Source organism: Crinia signifera, chromosome 4 (assembly GCF_055691185.1).
Source record: "Crinia signifera chromosome 4, ASM5569118v1, whole genome shotgun sequence".
Taxonomy (NCBI): Eukaryota; Metazoa; Chordata; class Amphibia; order Anura; family Myobatrachidae; genus Crinia; species Crinia signifera.
This window is the reverse complement of record NC_139220.1, coordinates 123,379,153-123,396,461: the sequence shown is the minus strand read 5'-3', so window position 1 is coordinate 123,396,461 and position 17,309 is coordinate 123,379,153. Positions and strand designations below refer to the sequence as shown.

Here is a 17,309-nt window from a genome sequence, read left to right as displayed (position 1 = left end):
ATCATACTGTGCACCTATAATGTTCTTTCCAAATCCAACATTCCACAGTTGTTGTTGTGTTTTTGTTGTTGATTTTTTACAGTCATGCCCCCTCATATCTGAAGCATTTCCGCAGAGAAAATGGATTGCGTTGCAGGCCATCCATTTTTTACTAAAACACATGTTCTCAAACTTTATCCTCTGACCCCCACACTGTTCATGGTTTCGAGGTCACTTTAAAAAATATGACACATGGTAATACACAGTGCACCTGCCAGGTGACCTGGAAAATGTGGCCTGTGTGGGGTACTTGGAACCGAGTTTAAAAATTACTGTTCTAAAATATAGTTTTGTGCAAATGGTTCTAAGGTATAAAACTTATAGGTTACCTAGTGGTTTCTGGAGGGCCAGCCTGTTCACTTTACATAAATAGAAGGTATCATTTTTGAAAGACTGATCCAAACATGGACAGCCCCTATAGGTTTTCCAGACCTCGTTTACACATTAAACATACCAGGGGTGTGGGTGTGTGGTTTTTTTTTTTTCAGTTTTTTTTTTTTTTTCTGTTCTTTTGGTTATAATTCTTCTATGTCTAACACTATACTGTATGTTGCTTTTCCATTCATCTCTACTTATTTTTGGAGATAAAACTGCTTAAGAAAAAGGTGAGGAACATTGAGCTAGAGTGAAAAAGTTTCACAGAGCTTAGTAGCAAAGTAGATAATAGAAATAGCTTGTTTTATGTGAGCTATTGACCTTTATTAACTTCTGACAAACAGAATGAACAACTACGACAAGATGTTATAGACTATCAGAGGCAGATCGACTCCCAGAGAGAATCTCTTATGTCCCGTGGAGACGAACAAGACTACAAGACTCTCATTTCCAAAAAGAACATGGAGCTTGTACAGTACCTTGATGAGATTCAGGTATGTCAACCTTTGTTATCTATGATCAATATCCTCTACCTTAGCAATTAAGCTGTCAGTTTGATTGGTAGTGTTAACTTTGATGCACATTAGAGACGCAGACAAAACTAGATTTCTGTTGTCCATTAATAATCTTGTCCCCCCTGAATATCAACTATGATGAATCCTTTACAATACAGAGCTTGAATGAATCTAATGAGAGACTGGAAGTCCAGAACCAGGAAATGACAAAAAACTTGGAGGAATCTGTTCAAGAAATGGAGAAAATGACTGATGAGTACAGCAAGATGAAGCTGATAGTGCAGCAAAGTGACAGCGTTCTGGACCAGCTAAGAAAGGAAAGAGAGCACTATAGACTTCAGGTGCAGTGTACACAGTTTCATTAATCATTATTTTTTCACAATTTGCTGTTTAATTTACATTAACTCATTACATGTGAAGGGTCATTATGTTGATGATCTAGGTAATTTAAGTAACGTGTGTGTATATAGGTCATCCAATTTCTTAAGCTAAAAATGTATTTGTTTTATTCTTTAAATCTTCACACTGTCTCAAGTTACATTCCACTACATGGTGTTTATGCTTTATCAATGGATCATTCTGATGTTATGTTCCTAATTAAAATTATCCACCATTACCACAAAGAAAATAGTGCAGAACGGATGATCACATCTGTTCTCCACACAGACATCTGATACACACACATGGCTTGGTTGCCGTGAGAAAAGTATTGCACTATTTTCTGGTGGTCACTGCCAAGCTGATCATTCCGCTATTGTCTGTGGAGAAGCACTGCAGCAGTGGATTTCACCTTTTGCTTTTTGTTTGGATCGCAGCTTGAAAATTAAACAATAAGGGGTTTATTCAGACCTGATTGCATGGCTGCGTATTTGTAGAGCGATTATTGAAGGCCTGCGCATGCATACAATTGGCTGTCCGGATAAAAAATTCACCCAGCCATTTTCTGGGAATGTCAGGGAAAATACAGGATGCCCAGGCATCCTAGGGGAAGTCATGTGATGTCTGCTACAGCTCTGATCCAACTGCTTCTACCACAGCTGCCGCACAGACTGCACACCGGAAAAATAATTAGATATTGTGTGACTTGTGCAGGGATTTGCAGCTATTCACTGATGCAACAAATTTTTGCAAGTCATTCTAAGCAGTTAGCAGGCTTGAGCGGTTATTCGCAGGGTTTCACTCAGACTGGCCATCCGCTATGTAATCTCTGGATGATCGCAAAACGCTGCTAAATCACAGTGATCAGGTCTTAATAACCACCCAAGTTATGTTATTTACACATACAGTATTAGCCTTTATTGTGTGGTAGAATACATTATTATTTATTATGTCTTTCTTGCTTTATACATGCCTATATATATATATATATATATATATATATATATATGTATGTATATATATATAATATATATATATATATATATATATATATATATATGTCCAATGCAGCCGGCACTCATAGATAAATTCCACAGCTGGCCCCGGTGCCCAAATGAGCAAGTCATACACCACATCCAACTAAATAAATGGCACTCCAGAGGCACTTTTGAAAGCAGTAAAACGGATTGTATTATAGAAAGCTGAGCTTTCGGGGTTTGACCCCCTTCTTCAGAGCACAAATCATACAGCCTGGCTGTAGGATTTGTGCTCTGAAGAAGGGGGTCAAACTCCGAAAGCTTAGCTTTCTATAATACAATCCGTTTTACTGCTTTCAAAAGTGCCTCTGGAGTGCCATTTATTTAGTTGGATGTGGTGTGTGTGTGTGTGTGTGTGTGTATTTGTGTATATATATATATATATATGTATGTATGTATGTATGTATGTATGTGTGTGTATATATATATATGTATGTATGTATGTGTGTGTGTGTATATATATGTATATGTATATATATATATATAGTCCTTAGGGAACCGCACTCCTCAAATGTGGGGTGCCAACAACAGGTACCCAAACTTAGGTCCCCATACCACAATTACTCATGTTGGCGGCACTCACCTCAAAAAATGCTCAGAGGGTCATCAATTCATTAATCGACGTTTCAAAGCTTTATTGTGTGTGCTTCTTCATCAGGACATAAAAATACAATACATCAAACAACATATTTATACATACCAACCCATCGTGTCCATCCCCTCACCTTCTCCTGCGTTCGCGCCACAGACCTGGCGGGTGACGTCACCAGCATGCGCCGGCGCAACCACCCGACCCGTCAGAGACGCGTCGCCATGGAGACAAGAAGTAACAGCGTCTAAGTCCCATACATCGGGCTCAGACAGCTGACATTAAAAACAAAACATTATGTGCAAAACATTAAACAATTGCCTGATAGTCAGATAGACAATATGTGTCCCCCAGCATCAAAACAATCCATTTCCTCCATGCGTCCATGCTCTAAATGTATGTACTTGCACTTAAAGCAACAGTACATAAAAATACATTAGTACAGTATAATCAAAAGCGCAAAACACCTAAACAAAGAGAACTCATGCAAGTAGGATACATTAATATAAACACCACATAAACAATACAGATCTTCAGCATCCTGGGTTAATAGATCACATGTTAGTAAATAATCACTTTAACACTATGAGAGTGGGCTTATTCTTACTCATAGGAACACATGTAGTCCAGCGGTTTCATTAAGTCCCCGCGGGGCCATTGTGCCCAATCTTTGTATCCATTCTGCCTCGCACCTCACCAATTGAAGTGGGCGATTACCTCTCCTGATGCTCATAGGAATGTGGTCTATGATGATGTATCTTAGCATAGGTACAGTGTGTTTGGCAGAGAGGAAATGGCGAGCCACAGGCTGATCACTCTTTCCCTTTTCGAGTGCCTTCTTGATCGCTGACCTGTGACCCGCCATCCTCTCTCTCAATGTTCTCTCTGTTTTACCTATGTAATGTAAACCGCAGGGACAAGTTATCATATATATATATAATGAAAGTTGTAGTACATGTTACCCTATGTCTGATTTGGTAACGTTTTCCACTGGAGGGATGACAAAAAGAATCCGCGACAGTCAAAGCGCTGCATGTGATACATTTTAAACAGCGAAAACAGCCTGGTTTCCTCCCCAGGAACTGCTCACTGCTGCTAGATTGCAATCTAGCCACATCGGTTTTAACAACATAATCACGTATGTTACGGCCACGTGTATAACATGGCATAATATCAACATTTTCCAGATGTTCAGGATGTGTCCGACCTATAAGAGCGAGATAGAACGACAGCTCTCTGATGTAACAGTATATGCGCAACTACAAGGAGATCCTATAGATTATTTTGCAGGTGAATTGGAGGCAATGTTGCATGAGGCGGTCGGTGAGGGAATTATTTCATCTGATTTAAAAAGTGCATTAATTGTTCCATTTCCCACTATACCACTCATGTATACATTGCCGAAAATACATAAACGGCTGGATAAGCCCCCTGGTCGGCCCATTATAGCCGCCAGGGGTTCCTTATTCCAGAACGTATCTACATTCATTGATGCGGTACTTCAACCGTGCATGCAAGCGTGCCAAGACCATCTTAGTGATACTCCAGCCTTTTTAAAGAAATTGGCACAAATGTATGTGTTACCTGAAGGATGTTTATTGTGTAGTGTCGACGTTACCAGCCTGTACACCATCATCCCCAACGATGGAGGTCTGCAGGCGGTGCGTCAACTCATTGAACATAGTGATTGCTATGAAGGGCCAGATGCGCAATTTTTGGTGAATCTGTTGGAATTTGTACTCACGCACAACTACTTCCTGTATGATAATAAATTTTACATACAGAGAAGTGGTTGTGCGATGGGTAGTAATTTTGCGCCATCTTACGCAAATGCATTCATGCAAATGATCGAGAGGAACATTTTTTTTGCTGACCCACAAATATACAAGATTTATTGATGACTTGTTTCTAATTTGGCAGGGTGATGTAGAGAGTTTTAAAACAGTCATTGAACAGCACAATGCCACTAATAGTCCAATAAAGTTGACCTATTCTGTCGACACAACTACGGTCAGTTTTCTTGATGTGAGAATTATGATAAGGCAGGGTCATATTTCTACAACTCTCTACACGAAGGAAACTGACCATAACACGATCTTGCACGCCAACAGTTGCCATTCGCGCTCACTCAAGTTTGGCTTACCGTACTTGCAGTTTTTGCGAGCACGGCGTATTTGTAGTAATGAAATTGAAGCCGAACATCAAATTGATATCATGTTTGAGAAGTTCATTGCCCGGGGGTACTCGGAGTCTGTGCTACAAACACCTAAAGCCAAGGCAATGTCATCACGGAGAGAGAGCCTTCTTGAGTATGTCGACAAAACATGTGTCGACAATAAACCAACTAGATTACCATGGGTTAACCATTATAATAGAGCAAGCGCGGGTGTCAACAGAGTGGCAAAGGATCATTGGAGGTTGATTAAATCAGATAGGTCTCTACATCTGGAAAATGTTGATATTATGCCATGTTATACACGTGGCCGTAACATACGTGATTATGTTGTTAAAACCGATGTGGCTAGATTGCAATCTAGCAGCAGTGAGCAGTTCCTGGGGAGGAAACCAGGCTGTTTTCGCTGTTTAAAATGTATCACATGTAGCGCTTTGACTGTCGCGGATTCTTTTTGTCATCCCTCCAGTGGAAAACGTTACCAAATCAGACATAGGGTAACATGTACTACAACTTTCATTATATATATGATAACTTGTCCCTGCGGTTTACATTACATAGGTAAAACAGAGAGAACATTGAGGGAGAGGATGGCGGGTCACAGGTCAGCGATCAAAAAGGCACTCGAAAAGGGACAGAGTGATCAGCCTGTGGCTCGCCATTTCCTCTCTGCCAAACACACTGTACCTATGCTAAGATACATCATCATAGACCACATTCCTATGAGCATCAGGAGAGGTAATCGCCCACTTCAATTGGTGAGGCGCGAGGCAGAATGGATACAAAGATTGGGCACATTGGCCCCGCGGGGACTTAATGAAACCGCTGGACTACATGTGTTCCTATGAGTAAGAATAAGCCCACTCTCATAGTGTTAAAGTGATTATTCACTAACATGTGCTCTATTAACCCAGGATGCTGAAGATCTGTATTGTTTATGTGGTGTTTATATTAATGTATCCTACTTGCATGAGTTCTCTTTGTTTAGGTGTTTTGCGCTTTTGATTATACTGTTCTAATGTATTTTTATGTACTGTTGCTTTAAGTGCAAGTACGTACATTTAGAGCATGGACGCATGGAGGAAATGGATTGTTTTGATGCTGGGGGACACATATTGTCTATCTGACTATCAGGCAATCGTTTAATGTTTTGCACATAATGTTTTTTTTTTAATGTCAGCTGTCTGAGCGTACGGGACTTAGACGCGTAGACGCGTCTCTGATGGGTCGGGTGGATGCGCCGGCGCGTGCTGGTGACATCACCCGCCAGGTCTGTGGCACGAACGCGGGAGAAGGTGAGGGGATGGACACGATGGGTTGGTATGTATAAATATGTTGTTTGATGTATTGTATTTTTATGTCCTGATGAAGAAGCACACATAATATAGCTTCGAAACATCGATTAATGAATTGATGACCCTCTGAGCATTTTTTGAAGTGAGTGCCGCCAACATGAGGAATTGTTATTTATATATATATATATATATATATATATATATATATATATATATATATATATATATATATATATATATATATATATATATATATATATATATATATATATATATATATATATATATATATATATATATATATAGCAGTTGTAAGTTGGCACCCTTTTTTAGGCCTTAGAGTACTGGGTCTCTATTATCCTTTGAATTGTAACATGGATAAAAGTAAAGTCCAAAACTTTGTAAATATTTATTAAAAAGTCTTTAAAACCACTTGGCAGTGGTGAATATTCCAGATCATAAAAAGTTTTTCACATTAGCAAACAGATGTTCCCCAACGCGTTGTTCGCAAACCCCTGATAAGTCCCTTGCAGGGACAAAACGCGTTGGGAACATCTGTTTGCTAATGTGAAAAACTTTTTATGATCTGGAATATTCACCACTGCCAAGTGGTTTTAAAGACTTTTTAATAAATATTTACAAAGTTTTGGACTTTACTTTTATCCATGTTACAATTCATCAAAGGCTAATAGAGACCCAGTACTTAAAGGCCTAAAAAAGGGCGCCAACTTACAACTGCTATCCATATTCTTCTTTCCCCCATCCAACAGGGGTTCTTGTAATATTGCAAAGTTTGTGCTTCAGCTATGGAGGACAGTGGAAAACCATGGGTGGTATAGCTAGTGCTGGAGGAGTCAGGGCACTATAACGGTAACTTTGAGACAGCTCATGCTTCGCCTAACCGACCCCATGCCACCTGCCTGGGGCAGGAAAGGTTTGTTTTATGTGCTGGGCACATTTTTTCAGCTGAGCTTTTTTCCTTGCATGTGGTAATCTGGTGACCAGCATAAAATATTTTTAATGCTTCTTACCAAACAGCTAAAGGGTTAGTAAGGGTCCAGTTCAGATCTGTGGCAGCCAGCCAAGAGTCTCCTTGCTCTGCTTTCCTCATGTGTTGGCGGGCTTTGGGGCAGATGTATTAAGCCGTAACAAGAAATAAATGCAAGGGTGATAAAGAGAGATAAACGTCCAGCCAATCACATCCTAACTGCCATGTTACAGGCTGTGTTTGAAGAAAGTCAGTAAGGAGCTAATTGGCTGGATGTTTATCTCGCTTTATCACTCTTGCATTTATCTCTTGTTAAGGCTTAATTCATCTGCCCCTTTATCTGGGAACTTTGGACAATTTGCAGGGTCCTGTGTCAAGCAGTCAATGTTTACTTTGACAACACCACTACCATCACCTGCGTAAAACCTCAAGGATACACAAGGGGCCTCCAAGTTATGTGAAAGACAAGATTATTTTCCTTTTAAGTTATGTCTCTGCATGTGGGTCCTAGGCAAGCTGGTCTCTTCCTTCGACAGGTTTGCCCAGGTTCCAGTAGGATTTTCCAATCAGAAATTCTGTACGTGAAATGGTTTTTATCAGGTGAAGTCACAAGTGATTTTTTTTTTATCGCCAGATGTTTGTCGAATGTGAAATCTACTCACTATGGATTTTAGCCTCCAGGGCTTGATTTATGATGATGACCGCATTCAGATATCACTGCAGAGATTGGACATCCAGACTTCCTGTCCAAATCTGGGAAGGGGTGGTTTCGGGTTCTGCTACACCAGGTCTGCGAAGTATGCATGTTTTTTTTTGTATGCCTGGTTCATTTCTCCTCTTCCTTTCTCCTATATTTCTTTTGGGCTTTTTTTTTTTTTTTTTTTTACAGTAAACTTCCTGCCTTGGTAAGGGGGTGGGATAGAGGTGAGAGAGCCAGATTAGTCTTAAAAAAATGACCTTTTCGAAAGACTCCTGCAGCACCAGCTTATACCCCTATGGTTTTCCAGTATCCCCCATGGTATCGGTGAAACAGGTTTATCAGATAAGAACAAAAATCTTATTATATATATTTTGCACTGTATGTTTCATTTAATTTAATGTTTTGTTAAATATTCCATAGAGTTTCAATCTCTGTCCTCAGGACCCAAAACAGTGCATGTTTTCCAAGTCTCCTCCCAGAACTGCAAGGAACTAATTAGCTCCGCCTGTGACGATTTTTAAAATGTCTGTGAGTAATGAATACATCTGTGCACCTGCAGGGGACCTGGAAAACATGACCTGTTTGTGGTCCTGAGGACCAAGTTTAAGAACCACTGATATGTTCTGTTCTTGTTTGAAATCAGACTGATACATATTTTCTATAGGTTATGGAGCTAACCGAGCAGTTAAAGGCCAAGAATGAGGAAGATGATCCAGTTATGGTAGCTGTAAATGTAAAAGTGGAGGAATGGAAGGTATGAAATCAATTGCTTGTTTTTGAGGGGAGTATTTGGGATCTGGGATATTGAGCATTAAGGGTTAATTGGCTAATACAGTAGCTTCCTGCTGTGTTTGTGCCTGAAATTTTAAAGAGCAGTGTTGTTTAATAGCAAAAGACCATTTTTCTGTCTTTCAGAGGATCTTGGCCTCTAAAGACGAAGAGATTATGGAGTATCAACAGATGTTGCACAACCTAAGAGAGAAACTAAGAGTTGCTCAGTTGGATGCAGACAAAAGCAGCGTTCTAGCGCTCCAGCAGGTAATGTCCAATGTGCACTTAATGAAAACCTTGAAAACCAGAATGTTATGTATTATTTATATATGTATATTGTAATGCATTTTAGGGTTTGCAGGAACGAGACAGTCACATCAAGATGCTGACTGAGCAGTTGGAGCAGCACACGAAGGAAATGGATTCACATTCCGTTCATATTGAAGATCTTAAACGACAATTCCAAGCAAATATAGGTAATTGTATTACAGCAAATTATGTGCTAAGCTTTGGTTTCCAAATTTGTCATCCTTATTCCAGCATTTTATTACATTGTAAAATGCTTGCACTGTACTAGTAACACAGGAGTGTCACGAATTTGTAAACTTTAAAGATGAACGCTCTGTATAGTTATTTAGCCTGCTAATTCTCATTGCCACAATGCTGCAAATAACCCATTGTATTACATATAGACCTTTCCCATAAAATAGTTTCAGGGACATTATATTGAACTCTCAAAAAGGTCATGGGGGGTGTAGTAGTGCCTGCATGTGATAGTTTGATAGAAAGAAATGACTAGTTAAAGAACTAAGCTGAACTGAACTGAAAAAGATTATTGAAACAAGGCAGAGAATTCCAAGTTCAAAGGCACCAAGAGAGTGTTGATAGTAAATTAGGATTTTGAAATCTTCTGTGATGGTTGGTATGTCAAACAATACAATTATTAGGTATCCTGGCAGAGCAATAAATCTTTGCGTAATTACAGTATTGGCATGATAGGTCACAGCAACACTCAAGGAGCAGGTGTTGAGAATATGTGTAGTAAGTATGTGTAGTAAGTATTCCAAAAGATGGGAATGTGTAAGATAGCCAATTCCACCCACTTACTTTATCTGTAAACTGTATCTGTATGAGTGGAGAACTGGGTATCACAATTTTTAAACATTGTTTTATATGTATCAAGTACTCAATAGCAATTATTATAAAAACAAATATAATTGATGTCTAGGAAATATAATAACATAAAATCATGGAACAGACTTCATTGAATTAACTGTTGAATGTTGAGAGACTTGAGATAAGAAAAAGGGAAACGAGATATACTTATTGCAGTCCCACTTGTTCCTATGGTGCTTCCTTACTGTTGATGTTAGTCCTCAAAAATACAGTCCAGAATTAGAGGTGCTGGATAAGGTGGGTGTCCATAAATTTGACTGTCAATACCCTGTGTTGTAATTCCGCAAGTGGAGTTAAGGTGCGTACCCACGGTAATATAGTGCAAAATCGAGCACACTAGCTAGTTTCGAATAGCATGCTAGATAGTGCGCTATATCTTACCGTGTGTACGCACTATCCGACGTATGATGCGCGCTCCCGCCGGTCGTCTATCAGGGAGCTGCTCGGGTGAGCATGCAACTCAATTCTGGCTAGAAAGCATAAGATAGTATAGTGTAGTACAGCTGTGATGTCATAATCGTATATGATATCTTATGCACATTGTACGTTATTTTAAGCACAAATCTTATGCTTTTGACCACTGCGACTTTCCTGGGAAATCGTATACAATATCATACGGAACATAAATCGTACCGTGGGTACGCACCTTTAGGCTCTCCTGGTAGCTGGAGTCCCAAGATTGAGCAGGTGGTGATTTCCCAGGGTGATAATGTTCCAGATGCACCAAATAAGGACTGGGCGGTAGAAAGTTGAGAATGGAAGGTGGTCCAAGATGGGTAGAATAGTATTGTTCCCAAAATCTGTCAGCAAGAGTAGAGCGTTTCATTGTCTCCTGTCTACCTGCTTAAAAAAGTAAGCTGCACCAAAAACTGTTCTGTATATTTTTTAAATATTAATAATTATGTTATAAATATAAACTTTGTGATTTAACGTTTATTGGTCTATAGTTACTATCCAGTTAACCTCCTTGATTTTGTACACCTAGGATATACCTCTAAAGGTGTAATATTGATAACTATTAGCCGCTGCTAAAAGTCTCTCCTGTGGTTATCCTGTTAGTCCTTTTCCCGCCAATAAGGAAAACCATTTCAGTATTACATGCACTATTCGGTCACAAGCATTAATTCTGGGAACATTCAGTAAGGAAAGGATTACTAGAACATTGCACACTATGCTGCAGGGAAGGTTTGAGAACATCCTCTTTTGTATTTATCTGGGTGAGCCCTTATGCCCTTGTTTCGGTCTGAATTGTCGGTTTGAGGTGCAGTGCAGAAGCTAGTGACCAGTGGTTATTATTGACAATTGTTTTTCCTTAGGTGACTCGCAGAGAAATCAGTCTGGAGAGCTTCAAACATTGTTGAAGCTTATGGAGCAAAGACTCAAAGAAGCAGAGCGTGTTGCAGAATTGGCAGAGAATGATGCCAGGCAGAAAGACAAAGATCTAATTGATGCACTTAGAAGAATGAGGGATTATGAAACGGTATGGAATTTGTTTTCAATATTTTTTTGGTTTTTAAACTGGCCTCCCGCGTCCTGTTTGGGGTCACAGGGCGGCACTCCTAGGCAAAGTATAATCAAGGTACGTGGTCCATAAGTTAAGCAATACAGTACACTTACCCCCCACGGCATGGAAGGAGTCAGAACCGGCACTCAATTATAAAGAAATATTTTTATTCCATAAAGGTAGAAACAGGTAGCAGCAGCATGGAGAAAGGGAGAGGATACTGACCAGAGGTTCTGGTCATTACTTCCCTGAAGTTCCGTCATTTCAGGGCTAGTGTAGCAGAGCTAATGGATTTGTGATATTCCTCCATCATCATCTTGTGAGGCTTTCTGAGACCCTGAGCGAGATGTACTAGATGTACTAAGATGTACTAAGCCTTAAAAAGTGATAACCACCATCCAATCAGCTCCTACCTGTTATATTTCAAACATAGCCTGTGACATGGTAGTTAGGAGCTGATTGGCTGATGGTTTAGCACTCTCCATTTTATCACTTTTCAAGCTTAGTACATCTGGCCCCCCTGGGAGGTACAGTGCTGGGGTTGGGAGTGAATTGGGAGTCCCTGCACTGCGAGTTGAGTGAAGAAATGGAAGGAGGTAGCAGTTGAGCAGCATAGGCACATCGATGTGTAATTGATTGATACAACTGATAGATTCAAATTCTACCCTTTTCCAAAACAAATCCAGTTGCATTTACATTTTCTAGCTATGTATTAACATTACTGCAACATGTCTGCTGAAGACAGTATAACTAATAAAAGGACTTTCTTCTTCATACTTCATGGCAGCCATTACATTGGGTTCATCCCTCTCTCTCTCTCCCAATTAGACAGGTAGTTTTTTCCCCCAGGATCTAGCTCCTCCTCTTCCACATCCTATATAAACTGATCACCTCCCTCTTATGCTTAGTCTTTGAATGTCTCCGCCCAGATCCTAGGGAAAAAACACAAACAGGGAGGGCTAAAAAATATAGGCTGCCATGAAGTACTCCGAAGAAAAGGTATTATCGTGAGTATAATCCTTGCTTTCTTCTTCATATTTCATGGCAGCCATTACATTGGGATGTACCAAAGCAGTAGGGAGGGTTATACAATACCTCAAGCTAAAGCTTGTTTCAACACTTCACCTCCAAACCGAACTTCCGCCACATCCAGGGCGTAATGTTTGAGGTGGAAAGAATGTCAGTGTATTTTTTCTTCTATTGTAGTGTGCCTTTGGTTGCAAAAAAGAAAGCTTGCAAGAAAAAGGCTGATAAAAGTTGTCCAGCATGTCATTTGTTGGTGAAGATGTTCTGTGTAAAGAATGCCTTAGGAAGAAAGAAATAGTGTGTACACACGGTACAATTTGCCTTCCGATGTTGACGATATAGTCAACATCGGATCGGCATCGGATGCAGATCGCAAGGGTTTTAACCCTTACGATCCCGATGCGCGTTCACGTATCGCAAGCCAGAAAGTCTTGGCTTCCTTGACTATATAGTGCAGATCTGCACTATATAGTCAAGATTGTATGCAAATCAGATGTGTCTTGGGATCCAATCCCGATCCGATCTGATCCCGATCTGAACATATCGGGGATCGCATCTCAAGGCACATCTCACCGTGTGTACACACCAAAACAGGTTCTTCTGTGTCTTCTCAAATCTCTAATTTAATGGAATGGATGAAAAAGAACTTTGTAACCAAAGAAGAATTCACTAGTAGTAAAAGGTCTAGGTCACAGACCAGTTTAGACAGAGATGACGATTGTGGATAAGCTGTTGTGTATTCTGATGATAATGCCTCAGGTGCTTCCAGTGCTGAGTCAGTAGAAGTTATTGATGACGAGCGTTTGTTTAACCTGGAATTAGTTGAAATGGTTTTAAAAACCCGTTCTAAAATGCTGAACTACAAGCAACCGGTAAAAAGAGTTTGATGCCTTATTTGAGGACAAATCAAAGACAGGCAGATGTTTTCCAGTGCATAAGGTCTTTAAGGACATATTAACGAAAGAATGGAGTAATGTGGATAAAAGAGTTGGGTCATTCAAAATAATTGATAAAATGTTTCCCATTGAAGATGAGGACTTTTTAAAATGGTGTGGCATTCCTAAGATTGATGCAGCCGTTTCTGAAGTCACTACACGCACGACCAAACCATTAGAAGACGTTCTTCTAAGGGGCGTCCCTTAAGGATGCAATAGAGAAAAGAATAGAGAGTGCGTTAAAGATTACATGTTTCAACATCTGTTTCCATGAAGTCTGGAGTAGCCATAGCATCTCTTTCTAGAGCACTAAGAATTTGGTGTGCTTCATTGCAGGATGATCTGCAAGACCGAACCTCACGCGAACAGATTAGTAAAAATCTTGCACAGGTTCAACTCGCTGTGGACTATATCTATGAAGCGTCATTGGATGTATTGGACTGTTCTGCTAAATCCTTGACGTCAGGTGTGGTGGCCAGAAGGGCCCTGTGGCTAAAATCATGGGCGGCTGATTCCCATTCTAAAAATAAATTAGCAACGCTTCAGTATGAAGGTGCTTTTCTGTTTGGAAGCAAACTGGATCAAATTATTCAGAGGATGTCGGGAGGCAAGTCTGTAAGATTACCTCAGGATAGAAGGGGCAAGTTTCCTTCTTATTCTGGTAGGCAGTCGTTCAGACAAGCCAGATCATATAGGCCTGGTAGGCCATTTCGTGACAAATATGCCTCGAGCGACCAGGGCATTTTTTCGTCAGTCTATCAAGAAAAGAGGCGAAAGTTCCGGGTCAAGTCAGAAACAGTGACACTATATGTCCCGTGGAACAAATCCCAGTGGCAGGAAGACTTCTAGAGTTTGCTTATATCTGGGATCAAACCGTCCGGGACAGATGGGTTTTAGAGGTGGTTACCACGGGATATCGATTGGAGTTTCTTTCAAGGCCAAGGTTGGAAAAGTTTTTAAGTTCCAGAATTCCTCTGGCAAAAGCAGAGAAGGAAGTTCTAAAGCTAAGTTTACAAGCATTGATCGAAATAAACACAGTCGAAGAAGTCCCTAAAATGGAAAAGGGACTAGGGTTTAACTCCCGTCTTTTTGTTATAAACAAGGTATCCGTGGTTTCAGAACCATCCTCGATTTTAGTCTGAACGACCGTATAAGAAAAAAGAAATTTCATATGGTTACCACCAAATCTATCCTGATGGGGATCAGAAAAATTATTACTTAATCGCAATCGATTTAAAGGATGCGTATTTCCACATTCCTATTGCCACAAGCAACAGAAAGTATCTGAGATTCGCCATAAGAGAAGGGCATTACCAGTTCACCTGACTGCTGTTCGGCCTCACTTCATCTCCACAAGTCTTTACCAAGTTTCTTGTAGTGTTAATAGAGAAACTAAGGAAACAAAAGATCATGATATGGGCATTCTTAGACGATATCCTGATTACAGCTCAGTCAGAAGACTGAGAGATAATTGTGGCAAGGGATTATACCATAAAATGATGCCGGATGGTTGGTCAATTGGGAAAAAAGTCGGCTCATTCCTTCTCAAAATATTCAGTTTCTTGGTATCCTGATACACACAGTGTCATTCCAAATATCTTTGTCAGAATAAAGTTGCGAAAAAAATTCAGCAGATGATTTCATTAATTTACAGCAATCCTCGAGTGTCTCTAAGGATGGCGATGAGTCTACTAGGTATGATGGCTTCTGCAGTAGACATAACTCCCTGGGCAAGATGGAGAATGAGGCCGTTGCAATGGTTTCTCCTGAAGTACACCAGGAAACATATATCGCTAGATCAAATAATAAAGATTCCAGAAACAATAAAAGAATCTCTTGCATGGTGGGAGTACGAATTACTAAAAGAAAGAAAATTATCGCTAGAGAGTCCAAGGTACGAAGTAATCACCACGGATGCCAGTGCCACAGGTTGGGGGGCGCATGGCCTAGGAGAAACAAGGTGAAAGAGACTCAAGATACCCACAGCTGAACCTGCAGTTACATTTCCACCCTGTGACCGGACCAGCCTCTTCAAATTTATTCCCATCAGCCAACCATCTGGGACTTTACCATCATACACCAGGTAGAGCACCTCCAACATCCGATGCTCCCTGGCTCCCAGCAACAATATCCCGGGTAGAGCACCTCCCAAAACATCGGGCGCTCCCTGGTTCTCCACAATATAATTCCAGGTAGAACACCTATCAAACATCAAGGAGCTCCCTGGATTGGAGATCATCCTTCTCCTAAAGGCTTTCAATTGGGACATCTAAATAGAGGCATTCTAGGAACGGACTCGGGACTGTGCAGCATATTGTGGGTGATTATACCTCTCATACACACGCATTGTGGTATCTATGTTTTTATGGGATATGTAATCCTCTATTTTATAATTCTATATTTTATTTCGTATTAAAATTTATATACATTATTACCTAAAACCTGTTGCATGTTTTAGTTTGAGCGCGGTTCCAACCCCCCTTTTTCCTTGCTATACATTGTTTGGGATTGACACCCCAATTTTGGAACCGCTGCTTTGGCTTCTCAACTCCTCCCAGGCGCACTCTAAAGGCCACATCTGTGACCTAAACCTTTTTCTACACCTAGGAGAAACATACCAGGGAAGATGGTCATCTCGAGAAAAAGAGCTATCATCCAACCACAGAGAGTTGAGAGCAGTTTGGCAGGCGACAAAATTCTTTGCAAGGTACATCAAAGGGGCTCACGTTCGCGTCTTCTCAGACAACGCTACAACTGTCTCCTATATCAATCGACAAGGGGGAACGCGGAGCCTTGTATTGATAGAAGAAGTAAAGAACATCATGTCGTGGGCCGAAGTAAATCTCCAGTCAATATCAGCATTGCACGTTCCAGGAGAAGAAAATAAAATGGCAGAGTCTGTGTTCCAGCTAATAATAGATCATTTCGGCCGACCAGAGATAGACCTTATGGCGTCTTCAGTCAACAAAAAACTCCCGCAGTGATCGTGCGGAGTGGATGCTCTGTCTCAGAGGTGGAACTGCGCCCTAGCCTATGTTTTCCCACCATTCTCTCTCATTCAGAGTATTATGGAAAGTCAGGACAGAGAAGTGGCAAGTGATAATAGTCCTGCCATTCTGGCCCAGAAGAGCTTGGTTTCCAATGTTGGAGAGTATGGCGGTAGCGGATCCATTGTTCCTGCCAGTATCAGTGGACCTTCTCTCTCAAGGCTCGGTCAGATGTCAAGAACCTCGGAATTATCATTGACGGCGTGGAAATTGAGAGGCAACAATTGAAGGAGAAGAATATGGTTCCTGAGGTGATTGAAATACTTCTTCAAGCGAGAAAAAAAGGTTTCATCAGCCATCTACTACAGAGTCTGGAGGATATTTGCGAAATGGTCTAAAGACAAATTCCGATTTCCCAAAGCAAATATATCACATGTACTGCAATTCCTATGTGACGGTTTCAACAAGGGATTAGCAGTGTCTATGCTGAAAGTGCATATTTCAGCTTTTTTGGATCGAAAACTTGCTGAACATAGTCTGGTAAAGAGATTTTGCCAAGCTATTAAAATAATTTGTCCAAGAATCAAGTCTATGGTTCCTCAATGGGACCTTAATTTAGTTTTGAAAGGACTTATGTTGGCGCCATTTGAGCCATTAGAGAGAGCCAATCTTAAGTGTATGACATGGAAAGTAGTATTCCTAGAGGCAGTTACATCGGCCAGAAGAGTTGGTGAACTTCAAGCCTTGTGTATTCAAGACCAATATCTGAAGATCTTTCCGGACAGAGTGGTCCTTAGGACCAAACACATCATCATTCCATC

General features: G+C 40.5%; 1 protein-coding gene across 2 annotated transcripts in view; it reads left to right on the top strand.

Annotated features, from left to right (window-relative positions):
- Positions 1-17,309, top strand: part of CEP290 (centrosomal protein 290) — a 221,073-nt gene that overhangs the window by 28,945 nt on the left and 174,819 nt on the right. For both annotated transcript variants that reach the window (XM_083182358.1, XM_083182357.1), the window contains exons 8-13: positions 759-908; positions 1,088-1,270; positions 8,754-8,843; positions 9,005-9,127; positions 9,213-9,336; positions 11,353-11,516. In XM_083182358.1, the coding sequence (XP_083038484.1) occupies positions 759-908; positions 1,088-1,270; positions 8,754-8,843; positions 9,005-9,127; positions 9,213-9,336; positions 11,353-11,516 (834 nt within the window). The remainder of the gene's footprint in view (positions 1-758; positions 909-1,087; positions 1,271-8,753; positions 8,844-9,004; positions 9,128-9,212; positions 9,337-11,352; positions 11,517-17,309) is intronic.